Source organism: Mustelus asterias, chromosome 8 (assembly GCF_964213995.1).
Source record: "Mustelus asterias chromosome 8, sMusAst1.hap1.1, whole genome shotgun sequence".
NCBI lineage: Eukaryota > Metazoa > Chordata > Chondrichthyes > Carcharhiniformes > Triakidae > Mustelus > Mustelus asterias.
The window spans coordinates 25,333,544-25,359,525 of NC_135808.1; the positions used below are offsets into that span (position 1 = coordinate 25,333,544).

Consider the following 25,982-nt stretch of genomic DNA (forward strand, 5'->3'; position numbering starts at 1 on the left):
TCTAACTGCTTATCAGCATTTTGTTCTTCTTACATGCTCGATCCCCATGTACAATATCCATGCTGACCTGTTTTAAGCATTCATAGACAATTCCTCCTGCTTGATTGCCACTTTCATGCCTAATAGATTTGTGATTATTTATTGCAGCAAAGTAAAATTTAACTCTTACAAGGAGAGAACTACGGCCGTGTGTCTGGGAAGAATGACAGCACCAAGATATTATAGGGGTCTTTCGTGGTCCTTTAAGCTCAATGATCAGTATCGGTTGTGGAATGTCTCATGGTTTTGTTCTGTGCCAATCAATGTTACAGAATCATCATCCTGGTAGCAGTTAAAACCGCGAGGTGAACTGATAAAAATTATTTGTATAAAGAAAAGTTTTGCTTGACAAAATGTTTCCAATTGTGTTGAAAATAATATGGAAAAGAAATTCCAGAAAAAGGACAAATGACCACGGTCGAATTTTGCACTCTTTTCACTCATCCCTCGGGCATTATGCAACCTAGTGGCAGAGACAGGAGGCGGAGGCTGAGAGGGTGGAAGGTGCATTGGGGTTGGGGAGGAAGGAAGCGGTTGCCGTGGAAGGCGTGGAAAATTTCCTGGATCAATATCCTATTTCCCTCAACTACCTACCCCAATTTTACGCTGGAACATGTGAAGAAGCCATCCTAATTGAAGGCCTTAATCAGAGAACAGCCAATCAAGGCCTCTTTGTACCTGGCCCCATATCGGAAATCAGGGAAGTAATTGATCAGGCCTGGAAATGTGGAAGAGTAACGGGGGGAACGTAATCCATGGGCCTCGTTTCAGTTGAAAATAAATGCTTGAAGTTTATAAGACCAGATAGCGTATTGTATTTTTGCTGGTAAAACGTAAGTTAGTGAAGTTTTCTTTTAACTCCAACATCTCTGAAATATTATTATTTTTTATTTATTCAGCATTTTATTTTCTCCATTTAGACCTTGACCGTGCAAACTGCACATCCGAGCAGAATGGTGGAAAGCTCAACAGAGCCAAACGAAACTCTCATCTATCCAACATTCTTGTTTGGTTCTGAAAGAGGGAGTTTTTACAAAATGATCGAAGTGGTCTTCATTGTGATTGTGACTGGTCTTCTGAGCTTGTTGACCATCATTGGAAACATTTTGGTTATCGTTTCTATCAAAGTAAACAGACATTTACAAACTATTAACAATTACTTTCTTTTCAGCTTAGCCTGCGCTGATTTGATTATTGGTGTGTTTTCCATGAATCTATACACCACTTACATTGTGTTTGGATACTGGCCTATGGGGCCTGTGCTATGTGATTTGTGGCTTGCTCTGGATTACGTTGCCTGTAACGCATCTTCCATGAACCTCCTGGTCATCAGCTTTGACCGCTACTTTTGTGTGACAAAGCCCCTGAGCTACCCGGTCTGGAGAACAACAAAGATGGCAGGAATGATGATTGCAGCTGCTTGGGTGCTCTCATTTATCTTATTTGTTCCTGCCACTCTCTTCTGGCATTTCATTGTTGGGCAGCGGACAGTTGGCCAGGGTGAGTGTTATGCACCATTCTTCTCAAATCCGACTGTTACATTTGTCACTGCTATCGCTGGCTTCTATCTTCCTGTTTTTGTCATGGCGATATTGTATGTGCAAATATCACGTGCTAGCAAGAGTCGTGTGAAGGATAATAAAATGCACACGGAAGTAAGCAAGTACTTAGTTCCTTACAATCTCGTGAAGGGCAAAATAATGGAACATAGTAAGAGTAAGGTATCAAATGGTGCTAATGGATTAGCACATATCACCGTGCAAAATGATAAAACAACTGGTGAAATGCCGATTAGCAATCGTGGCCAAGGAGAGGAAAATGAGCCAGCCAAGGAATCAACTTCCTCCAGTGTTGTGCCATCAAACCAGCAGGATGAATGGACGATACAAGAGACACAATGTTTCAACATGGACAACTCGAAACTCTCTATCATAAAGATAGGTAGCACTTTGCAAAACAGTGACGAGTGTAGTACCACGGCAAGAATGGTGCCAGGAAACAGCAGCAAGATTGATAACTGCAGAAAGAGCATATCAGGCAAGGAGATTATTACAGAGGTCAACGCCTTTGCAAAAAAGAAGGAGGGAGCTGTATCCCGAGAAGATAAAGTGACAAAAACTGTCCTGGCTATTCTCCTTGCAGTTATCATCACCTGGAGCCCATACTTTATCATGGTGCTCATTAACACCTTCTGTCCAATCTGCATCCCGGACACATTATGGACTATTGGATTCTGGCTCGCTTACATTAACAGTACCGTCAACCCAGCCTGTTACGCACTGTGTAATGGTACCTTCAAGAAAACCTTCAAGCGTCTTCTTCTGTGTCAATACAAGAATATTCGTGCAAGAAGATAGAAAACAGCTACAAGTGCAACTTTGTGACCATTTGTAAACAATGAGGCGTTGACTTGCATATTGTCCATCTAAAAATGTTTGTAAGTAATATGTTATGCGCATAGTTTGTCAACCTCAATTCCATTAAAGATACAGTTTTAAGCAAACTTGAATTAAAGTCAAGAAATCATAGAAACCCTGCAGTGCAGTCGGAGGCCATTCGGCCCATCGGGTCTGCACTGACATAATCCCACCCAGACCCTATCCCCGACATCCCACATAATTACCCTGCTAATCCCTCTGATCTACGCATTCCGTGACACCAAGGGGCAATTTATCGTGACCAATCAACATAACCCGCATATCTTTGGTGTGTGGGAAGAAACCGGAGGAACCCCACGCAGACACGGGGAGAATGTGCAAACTCTGGGCAACGACTGTTCGAAATGATTGTTCCACTGATCATTAGAACACATTTCTAAAGGAAACGGGAAATGAATTTTCCCAAAGTGTATGCATCATAAAATATAGCACTGACCTGAATCGGTGAACAATTTTACAACGTTACTCAGCATATCGATATATAATACACGTATTGTGTGAATTGCACATAAATACCTTCATGCACATGTGATACACCTATGCCAAGGATATCAACGCTTCCAGCCGTTGGGTGTGTACTCGTGTACCGACGCACCCGAAGGAGGTATTCCTTTAAGTCCAATTCCTTTCAATGAATCAGAATGGTGTCTGAATCAGAAAATGTCGCCCAAAATCAGAACAATAGTCCTTCTTAAGGAAGGACTAAGGAATAGCAGAGAACATTGGGAATCAGCTGGGTGTAATATGAATAAATTTAATGGAATGTTCCAAACTAATTATAACCTTTCTCAGAAGCACCCTGTCTTGTTCCTTACTAACACATCAGAACAAGGGAGACCCAATGGGGCAATTTGTCTGGTCAGCATACAGACAGGTGGATGGAATGCAGGAACAAGTAAGTGTCACCTTTGACTGGTCCGCACATTTACAAACACTATAACTGAAGGAAATGGCATCTGTTTATGAACCTTAAATGAAATATACTTTGTTGTATGGACACAAAGCATATCCCTGGTTGCCAATAAATTGGGAAGAGTCATGTTACCTGGTATATGTAATATCTAAAATCCAACATTTGCCCTCCCTCGCACATCACCCTTTAATGGCCTAATCGAGCTCTTACAGAAACACAACAATTATTCTCCATCCTTTTTCCCTCTGTCGGAGTGGGATTTACCTCATTTGAAATAATAAAAATATCTAAATTATTAGAAGTGATGGCAAATGATAACACAAAAGCTATAAAAAGGTTAAGCAATGAGATGACAGCCATTAGGATTTTGAATTTACAGAACAGGATGGCCCTAGATTATTTGTTAGCTGAAAACGGTGGGACATGTGCTCTACGGGGGTCTGAATGCTGCACATTCATTCCCGATTATTCTGAGGACATTGGTAGTTTAGTGGACCATATCCAAAAGGAGGTTAAGAAGTTGAAGGAACCAGATTCTTGGGGAATTTTTGGTTGGGCGGGTGGATGGGTAGGAGCATTAGGTAAGTCCCGAGTACATGGGTTAATGGTATTTTTGGCCGTTTTCGTTCCCTATGTCTGGGATTTGCCATGCTAAAGTGTTGTTGTGCACGGCCTGAAAATGCAGTTATTCCAGGAGCTGCAGCCACTATGATGATAAGAACAACTCCAGAACTCTCAGAGAATGCAGGAGACAAGGAAATCAAGAGACTTTACAAGATTCGGTTAGATTGAAATTGTTGTCCTTGACAAAGACAAGAGGAGGGCATGTAGAAAGATAGAAAAGAAAAGGGTTACTCCGAGATTGCCAGACTCTGCTGGAGTTTTTTGTTTAATCAAACTTAGATGCAGAACTCACTTTATCAATGGAGACCAAGTTTGTTCGTAATTGTAATTAGGTGTTTAAAATACTTTGTACTTTTAAAGGTACGTTTAATACATTTAATTAGTCCATAAATATAAATATATCTTCTGTACATTTTTAGAAGTTAAACAAAAAACTTAGATGTACAGTTATATAGTGTCCTTTGATACTAAACATACGTTAGATACATTCATTTAAAGCAGTCAACTGTTGGAATCACAAGGCCATAAAGGACACTTAATTGCCTTACCAGACCCCTTATCAGAAACAACTGATACAAGAGTGAGTTTTAATGAGGCTGCCTTCACAGTTTCTAATCAAAACAGGGTCGGAAAGACGTTAGTGTCACAGCGAACGAAAGAGTTATGGTTGGGGTCTTAATGGGAACTGACAATGATTAACAGAAACATGATGATGCCCCTCGAAATTGTAGGTAGTGATAAAAAGGTCAGTCATTGAATTGATAAGCAATATATACACGTGTTTCATTATGTTGGCAATAAACAAACATATCAGGGCTATAATGAGGGAATATCCTGCGGCCAAGTTGAGTTGACCACATCCCTTAGAGATTCAGTTAACTTCACTTGACAAGGCCCTAAAATGCTAATGGCCTTTGTATGCCCCCTTTCTCAATTAAAATAATGCCCATGTGAGACTGTTTTCGTGAAGATATTTTGTGAGTCTGCTATCAAAATAGAGACATGATGTCTGATTAAGAGACTAGAAGACAGGCTTAGGGATGATATAGTGGGTATCCCACGAGGTATCGTGATCTCGTACATCAGGGTGGTTCAGTACTTTCATTCTATTGGATCAAGACTGAAAGTATGTCATTTGTAACACTTTTGATTGGATTGTGCCCAACCGACTGTGAGCTGCAGAATTGGATAAACCAGGATGGTTTTCTTTGGTCCGGTGGAGTGGTGCCTCTGACCCATTGTGTCAAGACCGTCCCCTTGCTCGCAAGTAAATAAAGACAATCTGTCTGTTAAGTATATTGTGTTTATGTGTGTTTGTGTTAAAGTCAAACTCAGAAGTCGAGATTTCGACAAACCGAATATTTCACCACACTTTTGAACTGTTCTTTGAACTTGGGCTGGGCCACTACATAATAACTGTGTTTGTATCGCAATTTAAATCCTCCAGCATATATCTGATTTTCACAAAGATTTTCAAGGAATCATTGTAATATTCGTGATTAACTCCTGCACTACAAAACGCAACAACTTGATTCCATTTAAATTCCATGAAGCATGAGACTGCCAGAAAAGGGGAAGAGCAAAATCACAGACTTCCTTCTGCTCTCCACTTCTGGGTCACTGCCATTCTCTTTCTGGTTCTGACCCCTCAGTCCCTTATAGACTCGACACGTCACTAAAATACATCTGACTGTTACAGCATTGAGCAACGTAATTGTAGTGAACGGGAGCAATGTTGTAAAAATGCTATCAAATAAATTAAATGCCACCCAAGATTAGTATAATGGCTTTGCTTGTCAATACGGAACAAGGGAACATTGCCAATTACCTCTCCAGGTTCAGGTCTGAATAGACCAGGATGGCTTTTAAACAGAGTAGAGTTCAAGTCTTCGAAAGCACAACAATGGCCGTTTTCTCGGTGCAATATTTTGTTTTAATCTTCTGGCAACAAATGGCCTCAAATCTATCAAAGGAGAAAACGACGATGAACCAGACAGAACATTCCATAGCTGCATAAATCAGGATGAAGCTAACACTGCAAACAGGGGCGATGTTCCAAAAAGATGACTGCAAATAGTAAGAACTGATTCCTAAGAATATCACAGCATTGATAACGACTCGCAGACCTACCATTGCCATGGCCACCATCTAGCGAGTGGTGAAAGTGGAAAGGCTGCCCTTCCCCCAGGTCAGGACTTCAATCGCCACTAAACTTAACTGTAAGCGAGAAAACAAAAATGTAGCTACAAACGATGGTTTACCATTCAACGTCTGTCGCAGCATGTGTTGATTTAAAGTTTAAAATTCAAACAAAATTCACTCACCAATATATTCTCAGCACGAACATGCTCCCTATTGGCTGCAGTGGAGAGACGTTACAAGTGGAAGAAAACAATCTGCTTCACTTATTTAAAGTGCCTATCAGCCTCTGATTTTCATCACTGCTACGGCTCTAACTGGTCATTCTTCGCAGGCCTGGGTCAATGGAACAGCTGAATAGGTTGTACAGTTATAAGGATAAGCAGGGTGCCCTCACCTCTTTGTAGCTTGGAAAACTTGGCCCACACTTCCATCACATCCAATCTCTGCTCCCCTTTCCCAGACACCTTGCAGCTCAGGTTTATGAGAGTCATAGAATCGTACAGTTCAGAAGGAGGCCATTCAGCCCATCGTCTGGAACGACGACAACCCCACCCAGGCCCTGTCCCCATAACCCCATGCATTATCCTAACTAGTCTTCCTGACACTAAGGGGCAATTTAGCACGGCCAATCAACCTAACCTGCAAAACTCGGTAACCCAACTACACCAACAGAGAACGCTGCTTAATAGAATGTATTACGCCATTACGAATCTCAGGATTGTTTAAGATGTCTGGCTTCTCCCGAGCCAACTGCATCACACCTGCACCTTTCATATCTTGAACTGGGAGTTGGCCTTTGTGCACTTCTTTAACTTGAGTGAACAGTACCTTATTGATCAAGTAGTTCCCGACATGGTGAAACATTGGAAGGTTATACCTGTAACATCTGCAACGTACTCATCTGATTCTTTCTCATGCATTGGGATTGGTATGGTATAGTCCTGTGATCTGTCATTGTGCACTGTTATTAATTCTCCACGGTTAAGGTTTTAATTGGCACAGTAGTTAGTACTGCTGAATCATAGCGCCAGGGACCTAGGTTTGTTTCCTAGCTTGGATGACTGTCTGTGCAGATGCGCTGGTTTCCTCCCACAGAGTAAATACGTGAAGGTTCAGTGCTTTGGCCATGCTACATTCTACCTCAATGTACCCCAACAGGCGCCGGGGTGTGGCGACTAGGTGATTTTCAGACGGCAGTGTTACTGTAAGTCTACTTGTAACACTAACAAATAAACCTTTAAGAAAATGACTGAGCCCCAAGTGCTTATGGATTTCAGTGGGCCCACACTTGCCGAGGAACAGACCTGGCCTTCTTTAATCATCTTGTTTTCACATGATAAACCCATTAATGCCAAGACAGACCGCTCTGTCGATGGGTCATCTAGACACGAGATGTTGGGTCTATTCTCTCCCCACAGAGGCTGTGAGACCTGCTGAGATTTTCCAGTATTTTCTGTTCATATTCAAAGGACTATCCACAGCCATTTCTGCCAACTCCAGCATGATGCCACTACACAACACAATTCCCTTCCCCCCGCTGTCAGCATTCCACTGGGACCACTCATTCTGGGATACGCTGGTCCACTCCTCCATCACACCCAACTCCTCACCCACTGCCCACGGCATCTTCCATGCAATCGTAGAGGGTGTAATACCTGTTCCTTTACCTCCTCCCTACTCACCGTCACAGATCCAAAACATTCCTTTGAGGTGCAGCAGTGGTTCACAAGCACCTCCTTCAATCTGGTCGATTGCATTCGCTGATTCCACTGCAGTCTACTCTACATCGGAGAGACGAAATGCAGACTGGGTGACCGCTTTTCTGAACACACTCAGTCCGTCTGCAAACAGGACACAGGCCTTCTGGTCGCTTGCCACTTTGACACACCACCCTGCTCTCCTGTCCATATGTTCGTCCTCGGCCTTTTGCAATGTTCTATCGAACCCCAACACAAAGTGGAGGAACAGCACCCCACCTTGCTGTTGGGCACTTTGCAGCCTTCCGGGCTGAACATTAAGTTCACCGACTTCAGAAAATGAACTATCTCCTGCACCTTCACCCCATTTCCATTTATTTTATTTTATTTCAAGTCCTATCATTCATCCATTTTAGCATCCTTCTTTTTCAGTTCTATATTTTCACTTCTCCATTCCAGCTCTCCTTCAACTACCACATTCCTCAGGCAGTCCTTTCGCAAACCGTACCTATGGTCTGCCATTCCCGCATTCTCATCACTTAATGGACACTCTTAGCACCTTTCCAGCCTTCCGCATCCTCGTTGACATTCCTTTTGTTCAATTCCACCCCCGTCCTCTGACCCTCAAAATATAAATTTCTGCTGATTCTCTTTGCTCTCAGCTCTGACGAAGGGTCATCTAGCCTCGAAACGTTGGCTCTATTCTCGCCCCACAGATGTTGTCAGACCTGATGAGATTTTTCAGCAGCATCCGCAGTATTTTGCTTTTACCATGGTTATTAATGTGAAGAAGTGGACCTGTGGCCATCAAGGTTGATAAACCACCTTAATATTCGCAATCTACCTGAAAGTGGCTATTCAGCTGACCAGAAGTCAACTATTAAGTCCTATCTGGATGGAAAGTTCCTTAACCTCAGATGCCTCAGTGCCAAAATTTAAATCACCCATCAACATGCCAGATCTGCAGTTTGCAGATGACTTCAGAGCCGTTGTCCACAATTAAGCACACATTTCCTTTTGCTCCCATCTGGCTGAATTACTTTTTTTTATTGTTTTCCCTTTTCCTGGATTGCTTAAACACATTTTCTGACTGACACACAATGCATTTCTTCTTTGTTTCTTTTACGCTTCTCACTATTCTATCCCTTCAACATGAGCTTTGCATGAAAGTTAACAGCCCATTGTCACGCCCCAAGTACCCCTTATTCGGGGTTGCTAGACTCAGTGGGAATCCATCTGGACACCCATTTCAAAGATGCAGTTCCTATGAGACAGCAGTGCTAACCACTGTGCCACAGTGCCGTCCTTCCACCATGCTGTGCCTTCCCCAGAGAACTTCAAGTTATTCTGCCGCAGCAAAAAAATAATTATTGAGACCTGATTCTGTTCGGTTAAAAGGGGCTTTAGAGTTTACATTGGGAACGATGGCGAAGCATTAGTTTGAAGATATTTGTCAGTTTGCTGATCATCATTAACTTAAGTGCCTCTAGTAAATTAAGGACAGTGTCACTTTGGTGGCCTTCATGAGTGTAAGGGACTGTATCAGGTTGTCGGGTTGTATCTGTATAACGGGTCATATCGGATTGATCGGAATTGTCCTTTTAATTGTTCAGTCCAAAGGTACAAGTTTGTCACTCTTAGCATTTGGAGCATGTTGAATGAATCAAGACATCACAGTGAAGGACACGCGTGAAAGAAGATGAAATCTTGAGATGGGCCTGATGGTCTTTGAAGGAAAGCTCGATTGCTTTGAGAACAGCGTGCACTTTATTTGGTTAATTAATATTATATCAGACGTGGCAATATTTTGGTGGGTAAATGAAATCTCAGCACTAAATATATTTTGTCATAACAAAGTTCAGCACAGATGTCATAATCTGTCTCTTTAAAAAAATACTGAATGGTGTTACAACATAAATATCCCAGTGGAGATCCAAGAGGGTATAAGTTAAAGAAGCTGATGATCTTTTCCCCCAAAAAGAGATTAACCGTGACAGGAAGGTACAGATCAAATCAAAAAGGACCACATGGAGCGTTTTCACAGTATCAGGAAAATATTTTACATGATTCTCGCTGTCGTTGGTGTCCCTGGTAAGTTTCTAATATAATTGAAATTGTGTTAATGATGTGCGTATGTGTTTTTCTCTGATTTTACTCACTGACAGATATCGTTTCATGCTGATCTAAGTCATGACATTTACAGGCATTCAAACGATGATATCATTTCATTACCATTAATCCTCAATTATCTATCTGGTTTAATTCTGTTAACTAAAGTAAACATGAACCTTTGTTAAAACAGAGTCTCCCTGAGTGGTCAAGCTATTGCCTTCAGTGGAATACGGTGCACAGCTTAATCAGGCATCAGCACAGTTAACTCTCAGACGGAATAAATTACTGGGAGTGTATTCACTTGCAGTGAGTGTGGGTCACGAACCAGAAAGAAACCCCTGACCCCAGTGATCAGGTATTACTTATCGTATCTGGCACTGTTGAATTGTACTGGATGTCTGCCCCGAAGGAGAGTGAAAACAATGTTTCTATTTGAGATCAGCAACTGATCTCTCCATTCCCTAGAATTAACCCATCCTTTGAAGTACGATTTGTGGCAAATGACTAGATTTTTGTTTCCTTTTGAATATTGTGTGACAATACGTGCATTCAAAAAATGGAGCAAATGGCATTGTTCCGTTTCCTCCCAAACATTGCCAACATAATCAGATGTTCCCTACACAGTGATCATTAAACATTAAGCATTCTTACTTCATTCAAATTGATTGATAAGGATGTTTCTTACAATCAGTATATTAAATGAAAATATTTTCTTTTGTTTGTCAATCGCCTTCCCCCAACACGACGCGTCTCTATGGATCATGAGAGCTGAATCTCATGATCTAAGGTAAAATGGTAAATATTCCTCGATGATATTTTAATCATCCATTCTGTAATTTATTAGGATTTGATGTATTATCCTGATCCAACATTTAGAGTTTCCAGGTGCGTAACCTATACAAATAGCTGCCCTTAGCCCAGTGAGGGGTGTCCGTGCAAGCAGAGGCATCTCCAAATCGGAATGATACACGGGCCAGTCCAAGGACGGTAACTGGCAATATTAATACAAAGTTAAGGATGGACTGAAAACCACGCTACTCTCAGTTGGAATATCATCCTGGTTCAACTGCGTGCAACTCCTCCTGTACATCAGCATTCTTTCTGTGTAAGGTGGAGACCAGAATAGAGTACACTCAAGTGCTGCCTAACTCAAGTTTAGCATTATAACTTCAGCAGTTCTTTTTTTTTTGTTATTCCCCACTACTATTCCTCTTGAAATGAATCGAGGGCTCCATTTTCATTTCATGGTCTGGTTAACCTGCGTTGCTTCTTCAAATGATTTGTGAAATTGTACCCTGCATTCCTTAGTTTCTGGCCTATGGAATATTTCAGAAGCAGACCTATATTCCATCCCTCAACACTTAGCGTTATTGTACGTAATTTACTATTCAAATGCTGATAAAACAGTTTAATTAATTGTTAATCAATCCCGCTGTCTTCTGCTATTTTGCTCCATTCTTTCTCTGCATTGACTCCGCTCGAAGCTTGCGTTTGTCTGCAAGTTTTGAGATGGCATTTCTTTTCGCAGAATCCATATCATTTACGTAAATGGTGAAGCACTGTGATCCCTGCGTTATTCTTTGTGATCAAAATATCCAACCTTCAAATAATCCCAAAAAAACAACGTTAACCTGTTTCTCTTTTTACATCCACCTTTCTGTCCATTCTGCCATCATTTCCACTTCCACCACTTGGTTTGAGATTAGTCAAAAATCTGGTATGTGAAGCCTTATTGAAGCATTTCAGGAACATATCTGGCGTTTCTTGTGTTTTTTTCTTCCCCACTGTTTCTGATTCTTCGTCAGAAATGGAATAATGTTAGTCAAGTATAAACGTCCTTTTGAAATATGTGTTGATGGCTCTTTGTTATAATTCTATCTAAGTGATTATTTCTAGTTACATCCTTGAATGAACATTTCTTCTTATTATTGCTAAAGAACCAGTAGTTCTCTGATTTTGGAAAAAAAAAACACAAAGAACAGAAAATGCCGGATAAACTGAGCAGGAAATATCTTCTCCAGGTCGACCACATCGTTACAATCAGATAGGTACAGACATGGGCATTTAACATCGCATTGTTCATAGAATGGATACATTTCCTCTATCAATGACTGGTTTCGGTCTGTTCATTCAGTGATTGGTTTTGCTGCATTTATGTATTTCTGTTCCCATCTATGGCTGATATTATTATCAGACCTTATTGTCCTGGGTCTGTCCTTATCTTTAACGTGCCTCAAACTCTGACTGGCTTCCTGCAGCATTTGGTTCCTGCATGTTTAACTTTAAGTGACTGTCTATGCTGCATGTTTTAGCTTTAAGTTGCTGTCTGTGCCAAAAGTCATTGCCTGCTTAATGTCTCTTTCCCAGGTAACCATTCTGTGTGCCAGGGAACCATTTTGTGTGTCAGGTACCCATTTTTCAGATTTGCCCCACTTCAGTCCCCTCTTTTGGTCAGGATTATGACTTTAAAAATCCCCAGACCAACAGCTGCATCTTCACATGTAGAGGTCAATTTTCTTCTTCCCTTCTTTGCTTCTTCTAGTGTCTTCAGGTGGGTTCTTCCTCGATGGTTACACTGTCTCCTGGCACAATTCATGTTACCATTATTTTACACCAGACATTGAGGCACCCAACAATTAGACAACAGACAATTACAATTGAAATGAGTATGACCAATCCATGTAATAAGTAAGATCCCCAGGATCCAACTACGAGCCATTCCAGCCAGTTGCTTCCTTTCTTAGGTCCCTGTCTGAAGTTATCAAGTTGTTCTCTGATGTTAGTGATGACTTGTGTAATGTTATAGGATTTGTCTGTGACATGGGTTATGCATTTGTTGCCTATGATTGTACACACTCCCCTTGTTGTGCTAAATGGTAGTCCACTGCGTATCGTGTCTGCTGTGCATACAAGCTCAGTCCAGCCATTTCTTGGTTAACAGCCTCCAGCGCTTTTGAAGTGCTGTTTCCCAGGACTGGTGTCCACAAACAATATGATTCCTAGTCTTTGCACTAATCACTCCTGCTGCCTCGCATCCCCCCCCCCCCCCCCCTCCCCGCCCCTCACCCCCCATAGATAGTGCTCCAAGGAACCCGTATCACAGTGATGATCCCATTGTGCCCGGCGTTTCCCAATCAGCGCAGAATTCTTTGCTGATAGCCCGGATTACTATTCTCCTCCAGATATGCCCCTTCTGACGACATGGATCAGTGAGTGGTCCTGTTGTTCCTACTGCAAAAATGTTTAGAAGTTTGGTGTTTCTGTCGTGTAAGTACCGTTGAAGAAGAACACATATTCCTTCTTAGCCAGTAGCATTTAGTGTCCAGATTATGAGTTTGTTTATGTTGCCAATTGCTCTTTTACTTGACTCCCCGTTTGGTCCCACCACCTGGTAAGTATCAAATGGATATGTCCATTTGGCTGAGCTTATGTGAGTTCCATTTCATTGTCCACAAATGAGCTGTCTTCCCGCGGTTACATTTAGACATTTCTATTCAACACACGTGCAAGTAAACTGTCCCTTATTAACCAGACAATGTTGATGGATATACTGCGCCTGTACGCATGAATCATTCTTGCGGACCAAGGCATAGGCACATCCCCATCCCTGCCCCGTAAAACAAAGTGGATAGCTTGCAGTACCTGAACAAGCTCTTCCTCCCACCTGTTGCAGCCCCCCGCACACAGGATCTGTATACCTCTTTTATATTTGCCAATTTGTCCCTTACATGGTGCATCCGATGTATCTACTGTATATAAGTCATGAGGGTTCCACCCAGGGGTGGCTACAAATTGGGCTTCTACCGATTGTGCTAACGGATAACATACAGTTCGATTCCCGTGTAAGTGTATAGCTTTGTAAAATAGGTTATCCTCCAATCCAGTTAAATATACAGTCGCGACAATGCAAAGTAATACAGTTACATCCGCGATTACATACATATCCGCAACGAGCAAGTATCAATCCTAATACTATAAGTTATACACTTTACAAAAGTTATACTATCAACCCGAATGCGCCAGTTGCTCTTGCTTGCAGTGTTTGCCTGTGTTGAGTAAAGTGATTCGGTTAATTCATTCATTCATTCATTCATTCATTTCCTTGTGTAATTTCAGCTGGGTCCAATGCTTCCATACACCTTTCCCTCTTATGTCTATACAGGCACAGGTGTCTCCATTTATTATAACTTCATATGGCCCATTCCATTGTGGTGCAAACCCTGGTTTGTCAGGTCATGTTTTTACTACGACGCGACTTCCCGCTGTTGGGATGTCAGGGAGAATTTCAAGCTCTCTCTCTCTGCGTCTCTTTTTTCCTGATTGTCTTTCACCTATTTGCGCATCCCTTTTAGTTGGGTGCTTAGTTCCAGAACATATCTCCTGATTTTATCTCTTAGTGGACCTACATCGGTCCCACCTGTTATGATGCTTTCGGGTAATTGCATCACCTGTCCTATCATTAGTTCATAAGGGGTTAATCCGGTTGTTTGGTTTGTGGTCGCTCTTAGTCTCATCAGTATAGTGGGCAATACCTCTGTCCACATTTTTCCTGATGTTTGTATGGCTTTAGCTAGAGCATTCTTAAGTGTTCCATTCATACTTTCCACTATTCCAGAACTCTGTGGGTGGTAAGGGATGTGGAATATTTGTTTTATCCCCATGAAATGGCACACTGTTTTTACCAGCTTTTCAGTGAAGTGCGTCCCTTGGTCCGAGTCGATTTGTCAGGGTACTCCCCATCTCGGGATTACCTCTTCTGCCAATATCCGAGCCACCGTGGTAGCAGTACAATTTGTCGTAGGCAACGCTTCTACCCACCTGGTGAACTGGTCTATAATAACCAGACAATAGGTTTTGCCATGGGATTGTGGTAGTGGCCCTGTGAAATCTATTTGCAGATGTTCCCAGGGTCCTTTGGTCACGGCTGGTGTCCCATCTTAATTTTTATGAGTCTACCAGGGTTGTGTTGCGCGCACGTCACGCATCGGTGACAGTGTCGGGCTATGTCTCTCCCCATTCCTTTCCACCACCATTCCTTTCCTATATTACTTCTCATGGCCTCTCTAACCGGATGTGAGAGTCCATGGTGTAGTTCCAATAGGGTGTTTTGTATGCACGCTGGTGCTATTACCTTATCTTCCCATCTCCAAACGTTATCAGTCCCTTTGACCGCTCCCTGTGCTTCCCACTTCTCATTTTCCTCTATCGAGGTATCCTCATGTAAGTCCCGAATATCTATTTCGTCTCCTGTTTGTTCTATTGCTGCTATTGGCAACTCGCCAATTGTCTCCTGTCCTAAGGCTAACTGTGCCGCTTTATCTGTGGCTTGGTTCCCTTTGAAATTTAACCAGTCCGGGTTATCTCTTCTTGCTTCTTCCTGGTGCACTTTAATTTTGATGACTGCGGCTTCTCGAGGTTTCTCGCGAGCTCGCAACAATGCCTCAATTCTTTGTTGGTGTTTGATCGGAGTTTCGCCCGTGGTTATGAACCCTCTTCTACCGCATGCTGTCATATAGCCATGTATGACTCCGAACGCATGGCGACTATCTGTATAGGTGTTTACCATTTTGCCTTCAGATAGCTCTAGTGCCTGTGTGAGTGCCACTAGTTCTGCGACGTGTGCGGATAGACCTCCGTCAGCCCTTCCTGACCTTACTGTCTTTAAGTTGTCATTTACGACTGCCCACCCTGTCCGGGGTGATCCTTCCACATATTTGCGTGAATGGTCTACAAAAAGGGTCTCCTCAGCTGTTGTTAAAGGTATATCCTTCATCCTACCCTCGTCTACGTCCATATCTATATCCCAACAATTGTGTGGCTCTCCTGCGTCTAGAATCCCTACTGCTGGGCTATTCCCTGTATCCCTTATTATTATTACGGACTTGCTTGGAGGTAGGAGGAAAGCTTCCCACTGAGCCCTTCTCATGATTGAGACTGACCTTAGTTATCCCGTGTTCAACATTTCCACCAAGGTGTGTTTGGTGCGAAGGATTATATTCCCTGTCATGATCACTGGCTCGCTAAACTTTACAGCCCAGGTGGTGCAATCCAAGGTGGCTATGCACCTTGGCAGTCCGGGTGACTACCGGCCCTTCTGCGGTTGAATAATACCCTATGGGTCTCCTTCTGTCACCATGGTCCTGTGTTACCACTGCGGAATAGAACCCTCCCTCATTGCTACAATTGATCTGGAAGTCCTTATTAGAATCTGGTAATCCTAGTCCAGGGGCTGATATCAGTTCTGTTTTTAGTTTGTTGTAAGTCTCTTCCTGCTCGGGTCCCCATTCTACGGGATCTAAAGCTGGTTTTCCCCCTTTGACTAGTCTTTGTTTAGGTTCTGCCAATTTTGCGAACCCTGGGATGAAACTCTGGCTATAGTACCTTTCTGACCCCTCTTACGGTGACAGGTCGCGGCATTTGCTCTACCGCCTTCTCTCGGTCTGTTGGCATTTCTTTAAGTCCTTGGGATATAAGGTGTCCTAGGTATAGGACCTGTTTTTGTTCCCGATTTGTGCCTTTTTGGGGCCCACCTTTAACGCTGCGGTTTTGAGTTCGTTCAATACTAAATGTAATGCCTCTTGATGTCCCGACTTGGACTCCAAAGCTATTAAGATATCGTCCACATATTGTAGGATCGTGCTACACTCTGGAAGTTCTACCCTGTTCAGGATGTCACTCATTACTCGATGGAAGATAGCGGGACTGTTGTGGAATCCTTGTGGTAAACGAGTCCGAGGGTACTGTTTTTCTCCCACTGTAATGGCGAATTTGTCTTGGGATTCAGGATCCAAGTAGGGACCAGAAACCGTTGGCTATGTCCAATACTGTGAATATTTTGTGCTACTGTGACAGTCCATTCAGGATTGTCCAAAGGCTTGCTACAATGGGGTGCACCTTGGACGTGACTTTATTGAGTCCGGTGTGATCTATCGTGAGCCTATAGCTTCCGTCAGGCTTGCTCACTGGCCAGGTTGGGGAGTTAGTTTTGCTTGTGGTTTCTCTCACAATCCCCCTTTCCACTAACCCTTTAACTAGCTCCACTGCAACTTTCTCTGCCTCCGGTTTATTGGGTCTTGTCGGTGTGGCTTATGCTCCGGTCCAGAACCTTTATTGGGTCCGTTTTGGTCAAAACGGTATCAAGCTTTGTTTTAGCGTAAACTCTGGGGACGGAAGCACAGATGGCTCCGAAACCTCCTGGCTCGAATTCCCAATTTCTGGTGGTGACTGTGGCCACCTTAAGAGTTTCGACGTCACTTGTGAGTTTCCCTATTCTAGTTTTCCAACCGTCCTGCCTTGGCCAGATTAATTCTCCCTTTCCACAGTCGATCAAAATCTCATACTCTTTCATCAGATCATTTCCCATTATTGTACCCTCGTTATTCTTAAACACATAAAACCTCATTGGTATATATAGATTACTCATCTCTACTATCGTGCTCTCGCTCAGGTAGGCGGGAGTTTTGTTCCCTCCCATCCCGGTTAAGTAAATCATTTTATTCGTAGTGGGTAAGGGTAGGTTGGTGACAGATATGGATGCTCCTGTGTCCACCAGCATCTCACATTGCGTGCCCCCTACTAGAGCAGACACATACATCCTTCCCTCCTTCTTACCCTTGTGAATAAGGGGGCTGCAGACCGTCAATCTTGCTGACCCCGGAGGTTCCATGGTTCCTCCGGTTCTGCTGTGTTCATTAATCGAGTCGGGGGTCTTCCATGTTTATCCCAACACATTGCTTCTGTGTGTCTGTATTTGGTACAGTGGCTGCAATGTTTCCCACTGCTCCCCAATCTGTTTCCTTTCCTTGGGGCCCGCAATCTCTCGCAAAGTGAGCCTGTTGGCCCCAATTGTGGCAAGTCATTTTACACTTAGTCCCGTTCCCGTTGCTGTAAGCTGTTACTATTTCAAGCCTTGTTCTTGTCTGGGATTTATCTTCTTCTGGTACGCTGCTAGCCCACTCTACCAACTCATCGTAATCTTGGGACATAATCACTCCCATTTTTAGGATGACTTGGTGAGCACTAGAGAGTCCATCTATAAAAGCCTGGATGAATGGTCGATCCCCACGACCTGGGTTCCCTTGCACCGACCACTCTTGATACACTTGGAACAACCGTTCCCCGTATTCAGAAGCTGCTTCCCGTTTTAGCTGTTTGGTTGTGGTAATTCGGCTTCAGTTAGTAGGAGGATTCCCTAATACTCTCTGATTTTCTGCCTTAAACTGGGTGAAGGGTGCCTGTTGGGCATTTATTTCTGATGTTAGGACGACTACATGTGTCCGCCGTCCCCCACTATAATCCTGTGCTGGAGGAGCGGCGGGTCCACCTGCTCCCTGCCTCCACTTATCCGCTGGACAGGCTGCCCTGACCAGCTGGTGTACATCTCTCAGGTGTAATTGTTGTCCTACCCAGATTGTGTCTAATTCTTCCCAGAATTTAGTGTTTGTGCTTCTAGGTTGAAATTTACCCAGACAAGCATTATCTGCTGTCTCTCACCTGGGGTGAAGGGTTTATAATTCGTTTTTGGCTGCGCATCTGTTCCCCCTCGGGTTAATGGCGCTAGGTTGTGTTGTAGCACTTCCGACTCCTCTGGAGGAGCGGTTGGCCCCTGTTGTGTGGACTCATAAGGAGGTAGAGGAACAGTTTCCCCTCTCCGTTGCTTCTCTTCTAACACTTGGTTTCGTTTCACCATTTCCCTTACTCTGGATTCTAACTATCTAATCTTTTGTTTATCTTCACTCCATTTTTTAGGAGAGGCAACTACTTGCTCAAATAGTCCAGCTCACTGATGTACTAATAATACCCCTATCTTCTTTGTCTTCTTTCTCTTTTCTCCAACTATTCACTTTCTCGTCTGCTCTAAGGTCTGAGACGTATCCCAGCCATCACTTTGCATCCTCTTTATTAACGCTTGCCAGTCTGTCATGTACACTTCAATGAGAGAACCTGCAGATCCCCTCTTAACTTATTTTTCTGCCATTTCGCAGACTTCACTACCCCCGGTCACTAATGCCACCTTGGCAACGTGTTTTAGGCACCGTACGGCCACGATTACTCCCTAGTAAAGTATGCTCTCTACCGTATGGATTTCACTACCCACGGCCACTATTACTACTTTAGCACCGTGTTTCACTACCGTCTCAGGGTTTCAATTTATACTCACAGCTTCCACTATTACCACTTCGGCAATGTGCTTCTCCACCAGAGTCCGGCTCTTGGCCAGAGTTGATCAGCTCCATTTATGCACCGCTTTTACAACATTGACAGCCCAGTGTCCAACTTTACAAACTTTCATGCAATCAGATGGCAACTCTGCATTTGTTCGCCACTACAGAGTTTGATGTTAACCGACGTTTGCCACTTTTGCTTCGCAATCCTAAGTGCCCTTGGTGCCTCTACGCCCACTTCAATTCCTGATCTTCACGTGGAGGATTTCCCCTCTTAACTACCGGTCTAAGGCTGCGTATTTGAGACAGGCACGAGCTTGTCCTCTTGTCGTTCAACACAAGTAACAGTTACTTATCATTATCAGCAGTTAGTACTTATCACTATACCATATTCATCAATATTTATTCCTACATGTACCCCTTAAGTTCAACCCCTTTCAAACTGTATTCTTGACCTTGTCTGACTCCCACAGATTCAGTGATCTCTACCCTGGCTTTCCGATCGTGGCCAATCGATCAAAACTTACCAGTAATAGGATCCGTGCCGACTTCGTCAATTGCTGTGGGAAATTAACCACCGGAGTCAGACTGGAGGTTCAATAATACAGCTTTATTTCGGACACGAAGCTTCGGGGAGAAAGCACTGGTACTCCGCAGTAATTGACAGCTACCTTCTCAATAATACAATAGCAGTTGATCATTTTTATACTTTTCAGACAATGGATCGTCCGGACATTAGCCATTTAACACATCGGTATAGTTGAGTAGACAGATCATGGTGATCGATAGTTCACTCATCGTTACAATCAGATAGGTACAGACATGGGCACTTAACATCGCATTGTTCATAGAATGGATACATTTCCTCTATCAATGACTGGTTTCGGTCTGTTCATTCAGTGATTGGTTTTGCTGCAATTATGTATTTCTGTTCCCATCTATGGTTGATCTTATTATCAGACCTTATTGTCCAGGGTCTATCCTTATCTTTCAAGTGCCTCAAGCTCTGACTGGCTTCGTGCAGCATTTGATTCCTGCATGTTTAACTTTAAGTGACTGTCTGTGCTGCATGTTGTAACTTCAAGTAGCTGTCTGTCCTTAATGTTTCTTTCCCAGGTAACCATTTTGTGTGCCAGGGAACGATTGTGTGTGTCAGGTACCCATTTTTATGATTTCCCCCACTTCAGAATCATAGAATTCCTACAGTGCAGAAGGAAGTCATTCGTCCCATCGATACTACACCAACAACAGTCCCATCCAGGGCCTATCTCCGTAAACTAACATTTTCACCATGCTAGTCCCTCTGGCACTAAGTGGCAATTTTGCACGACCAATCAACCTAACCTGCACACCTTGGAGTGTGCCAGGAAACCGGAGCACGAGGAGGAAACCCATGCAGATACTTCGGGATGTGCAAACTCCACACAGACGGTCCTGGATCCCTGGCGCTGTGATCCAGCAGTGCTAATCACTGTGCCACTGTGCCCATGCTAATTATCTCGTCTAATTTCATTTTTATAAAAGTTCTAAACATGTCAATTCCGTTCAGATGGGTTTGCTGCCTCTAATCTTATATTGTCCTTGTCAAACATTGTTCTTGTTTTACAGTTGCAATATTAACTAAATTGTACTTATATTTGCGGGTATTAGAAGCAAGGTAGAGTTATAAGTATGCTTAATTCTGTGCTTCTGAGCGAGAAGTGGTTTAACTTCAAAATGCATATGTTAAATCAATCCTCCTGCATATCTGTGGACTTGTGCTTCATTTTAAACTATGCTTCCATTCTAATTAAAAGAACTTGTGACGTGAAAACCAACAGAGAAACAGAATTAATTGCCAATATTGTATTGCCTCGCCCGCCCAAGGCTCGTACGAATCCACCCAAGGACAAGGGGTCGGTTCTGGGTGGGCGAGGCGGCAACATTCAGCCAATGTTTCCATCTGACTCTTCTGCAGAACGGAAGGAGGGCAGAAATGCAAATCATTATGCAGCTGGAGGCGTTGAAGTAGAATAGAAGTACAATGATAGGTCGGAGTTCAGGGTATATTGACAATATGTGATGGACACAAAACAAAGGCTTATCTTAATTGTGACATTAACGTCTGCGGAGTACTATTAGCGATAAATGTTAAGCTCGCAAAATGTGTCAATCAGAGAACAAAGTCAATTCTCATTGTGAACAAAACTGAACAAGGGACAGGTCGCAATTGGTGGAGGCATGAAGTGTTGGGCAAACCAAGAAAACGGAAAAACAAAAAGAACCAACACAAAGTGGTGGTAGTGCAAGGGAACAAATTAAGTTGTACTTTTGCAGCCTGAGGTTGTTGAATTCAATGTTGAATCCAGATGTCTATTAGGTACCTGAGGGACGGTAAGGTTTTTTTCTTCCAGTATGCGTGGACTTTCAGTGGAGCATTGCAGCAGGTCTGGGAAGGGCACGTGGGCATGAGAGGTAGAGGTTGAATTGAAATGGGATAATGCTTGTGGTTAGAATGAAGATGTTCCACAAAGTGGTCCTGCAGGCTGCGTTTTGTCCCCCCAATTCAGGGGAGACCGCATTGAGAAGCAGTGAATGCAGGAGATCAAATTGGAGGGGGTGGAACTAACATGCATACCACCTAAATGGAGTGGTTAGGCTTTGGAAAATGCGGAAGGCAAATTAAAGAGGGCGCTTCTACATCTTCAGTGATTGCACGCGTAGGTGGCGTGGGAAGATGATGAAATGTTGTTGGGATGGAAGGGAGAAGCAAGGGGAGATGGAAGGAATGGTCCATGTAGAATGCTGAAAGGGGCTGTTGAGAAAATGTGTTTAGTGGCAGTATCATGCAGGAATTGGCAGAAATGGTGCACGTGGGTGCGGGGGGATGGGGGTGGCGTAGCCGGTGGCGGGTGGGCTAAGAAAAGAGGAACCCTGTCATGGCTTTGGAGGGGAGGGGAGGGATGGTGACAGAATTGCAGGAATTGGGCCAGATACTGCTGAGGGCCCAGTCGACCATTGGCTCAGGAAAAAGACAGACATGTCAAATGTGCATTCTTCGATGATGGCATCATCAGAACTAGAGGTGACCAGGGTAGAACAGCTAGGAGAATGGGATAGATTCCCTCAATGACGAAGGGTATAAGAAGCTGCACACAAGATAGCTGGGGGAGCGCAGAAATTTGATATGCATATTGGTGGTCAATCTATTGCCTGAAAAGGAGGCAGAGCGCTTAAGGATAAGGAGGCAAATGTCGGAGATGTGAAAGTGAGAGAGCTGTGGAAATTAAAAGCATCAACGAAAATGTTGTCGAAGTTCAGAGAAGAACATGGAGCAGCACTAATGTAGACCTTGATTTGATTTGATTTGATTTGATATATTATTGTCACATGTATTGGGGAAACAATGTAAAATATTATTTCTTGCATGCTATAACGGCAAAACATAACGTTCACAGAGTACATAGGGGAGAAGAAAATGAGAGGGTGAAGAATATACTGCTACAGGTATAGCTACCGTACAGCGAAAGATCAACTTAATACGAGAGAGGTCCTTTCAAAAGGTCATTTATGCATGGAGGAAGAGTTGTGGGAGAGGATCTAAACGAGTGGAACAAGGAATGTTCTATATGATCCACAAAAAATACAACTGGGGTCTATACTGGTACCAATTTCTTTTATAGGAAATGAGTCAATGAGGTGTTAGTTAGCGACAGAGCAAGTTCATCTAGGTTCAGGAGAGTAGTATTGCATGGGGATCCTTCGGACCTTCCTTTAGGGAAGAAGCTGAGAGCCATAAAACTCTCCTGGTGGGGAACGGAGTTTAATGGGATTGTACATCCATAGTCAGAGGAGGCGATTAGGGCCAGGAAACTGAAAATTGCTAACATGGCAAAATGAATTGGAGGAATAAGGAATGTACATGGGAAATGACAGAACATGGTGAGTGAGGATGCAGTCAAGATAGGAAAAATATATTGCATGGGATAGGAACAAACTGATAAGATGGGTCTACCTGGGCAACCTTACTTGTGGATTGTGGAAAACCAGCGGAGTGTCTTCTGGCTTAAATATGTGAATAACATGACTGTCCTATCTCCATTTGGTCTGAGGGTATTCATCATTCGAAGTTTGGACTGACAGGTGACAAATGACATTTATGCCACACAGGCGCTGGCAATCTCCAACAAGAAAGAATCCAACCTTCGCCCATTGAAGTTCAATAATTCCATCATTGACGTCCTCAGTATCAGTAACTTAGTGGTTACCATTGCCAAGAAACTGATGCGGGCTAGCAATATAAATACCGTGGCTACAAGAGCAGGTCAAATGGTAGGAATCCTGCGGTGATTAAGTCACCTCCTGGCGCCCCCAAACCTGTCCACCATCTGCAAGCCACAGGTCAGTAGTGTGATGGAAAAATCTCAATTTGAGGAGCTAAGTGCAGCTCCAACAATGCTTAAAGAGCTCGGCATCATCCAGCACGATCCCTTGGAACAAGTTACATAAGCGTTTGGCCCCTCCACTCTCAACGCAGAGTGGCAGCATTGTGTACCATCTACAAGGGGCACTGAAGGAACTCACCAAAACGCGGTAGGCAGAACCTTCCAAACTCAAGACTGCTACCAACAAGGACAGGGACCCAAGAGGACATCACCACATGCAGGTTTTCATTCAAGTCACTCAACGTCTTGACTTGGATATATCGCAGTTCCTTCACTGTCACTTAATCAAACACACAGAACTCCCTCCTGAGGAGCACCGTGCATGCATCTACTTAACATGGACAACAGGTTTTCAAGAAGACAGTGCATCACCTTAAAATCACCTTTGTTTTTAAAATACTGAGGGGCATGGATAAGGTAGATAGTCAATATATTTGTCCAAAGGTATGGGAGTCTAATACCAGACGGCATAGGTTCAAGGTCAGAGGGGAGCGATACAAAAGTGTCCAGAGGGGCAATTGTTTCACACAGAGGTTGGCGAGCATCTGGAACAAGCTACCAGAGGTAATAGTGGAGGCGGGTACAATTTTGTATTTTAGAGACCATTTTAGACAGTTACATGGGTAAGATGGGTAGAGAGGGATATGGGCCAAATGCGGACATTTGGGACGAGCTTAAGGCTTTTAATAAAAAAAGCGGCGGCATGGACACGTTGGGCTGAAGGGTCTGTTTCCATGCTGGAAACCTTTATGACTCTAAGGATATTTAGGGAGGGACAAAAAAAGCTAACTGACCAAAGATTCCCAGATTCCATGAAAAATTTCGAAAAGGTTAATTATGGTACCTTATAGCAGGCACTGAGAAAATAGATGTACTTTACAACTCTGACTTAATCTAATCTACCCCCTTAGGATATTTGGATGTGAACTATCAGAGCAGCTGTCTTCTGTTTAATCTCATGATCAAATATATACTCCACTTCATCTAAATACCTTGATATCTTAGTTCATATTGTTTGGTATTAAATTCAGAAAATTACATCACGTGATGCAAATTCTATCTCATCTCATGGGCCGTCTCTGATATTTCCCTCCACAAGAGTTTTAGAGGATTGGTTGCCGAACTTTATCTGTTATAAATCCTCCAAATCCCATACTTCCGACTCTGCTTTCCTTGCTGATGTAGACTCTGGTTTTTCCTTCAAGCCTCAGTTTTTAAAAAGTTTTCTGATAGAACCATAGAACCCATAGAAAATTACAGCTCAGAAACAGGCCTTTCGGCCCTTTTTGTCTGTGCCGAACCATTTTTTGCCTAGTCCCACTGACCTGCACTTGGACCATATCCCTCCACACCCCTCTCATCCATGAACCCGTGCAAGTTTTTCTTAAATGTTAAAAGTGACCGCGCATTTACCACTTTATCCGGCAGCTCATTCCACACTCCCACCACTCTCTGCGTGAAGAGCTCATTTCACACTCCCACCACTCTCTGCGTGAAGATGAAATCACCTCCCACACCAAAATGTTTTCATATTTCTCTCGTCATGAATTCGCCTCCACTGTAGTTAACGTGACTTTCGCCCATGCAATTTCCACCAGCACTGGCATCAACTCTCTCGCACCATGAAAAAAAATAATCAAAAAGCCACTTTCTCCACTACCCACTCCAAAACCTGAGGGGGTGTGAGGTTGGGGGTGGGACGTGGGGGGGGGGGGGGGGGGCGGGGGGTGGGGTCTGGCTTTACACACACACACACACACACACACACACACACACACATGCGCACGCGCACACACACACTCCAAGGGTCGCGGGTCTGAGGTTGTTTCTCATTCCATTTGTTCCAGTGAACATTGGTAAATGTCGAGTTATCCACTTCAATCACAGATGGTCAAGAATCCTATTGAATCTGACTAATGCCAACGTAACAACAGAATCATCCTGTTCCTCGATTTTCTTCCTGGTTCCCCGCAGTGTTAAGGTAACTGATCTCTCAGGTATCGAATTACCACCAACAAACAACCTCTGGATAGAATCTGAACCCAAAATAACTCGAGTGCGTTCTGTGTTTAGGGGGATTGGGGAAGGTTGTAGTGAGAGACAAGGGGGCAACTGCAAATGCCATCTGTCTTTATATGGGAATAAATGAGTAAAGATAATGGGTCAGAGTTAATTGGTGTAATACAAATTAAATCAGAACACTTCAAATTCATTTAAATATTTCAATTGCCAACCAACCAACTGGATATAGCTTATTTGTGCAAAACCTTAACTGTATAAATTTTGATATGGTGCATATTGGATTCGCATTTCCATTGTAAGATCTTACACTCTGCCATCTTCCAGTTACCTCTACCATAATCTATTGTGGCTGCTAAAAGCCTAAGTTCTTGACTCAGGCACGGATAATGTTTGATCAGCAACTTTTT

At 43.3% G+C, this 25,982-nt stretch overlaps 1 protein-coding gene across 1 annotated transcript; it reads left to right on the forward strand.

The window, feature by feature from the left end:
* Positions 1 to 992: 992 nt before the first annotated feature.
* On the forward strand, positions 993 to 2,396 carry LOC144497859 (muscarinic acetylcholine receptor M2-like). The gene has a single exon (XM_078219298.1). The coding sequence runs from the start codon at positions 993 to 995 to the stop codon at positions 2,394 to 2,396; it is 1,404 nt and encodes a 467-aa protein (XP_078075424.1).
* The last annotated feature ends 23,586 nt before the right edge of the window (positions 2,397 to 25,982 follow it).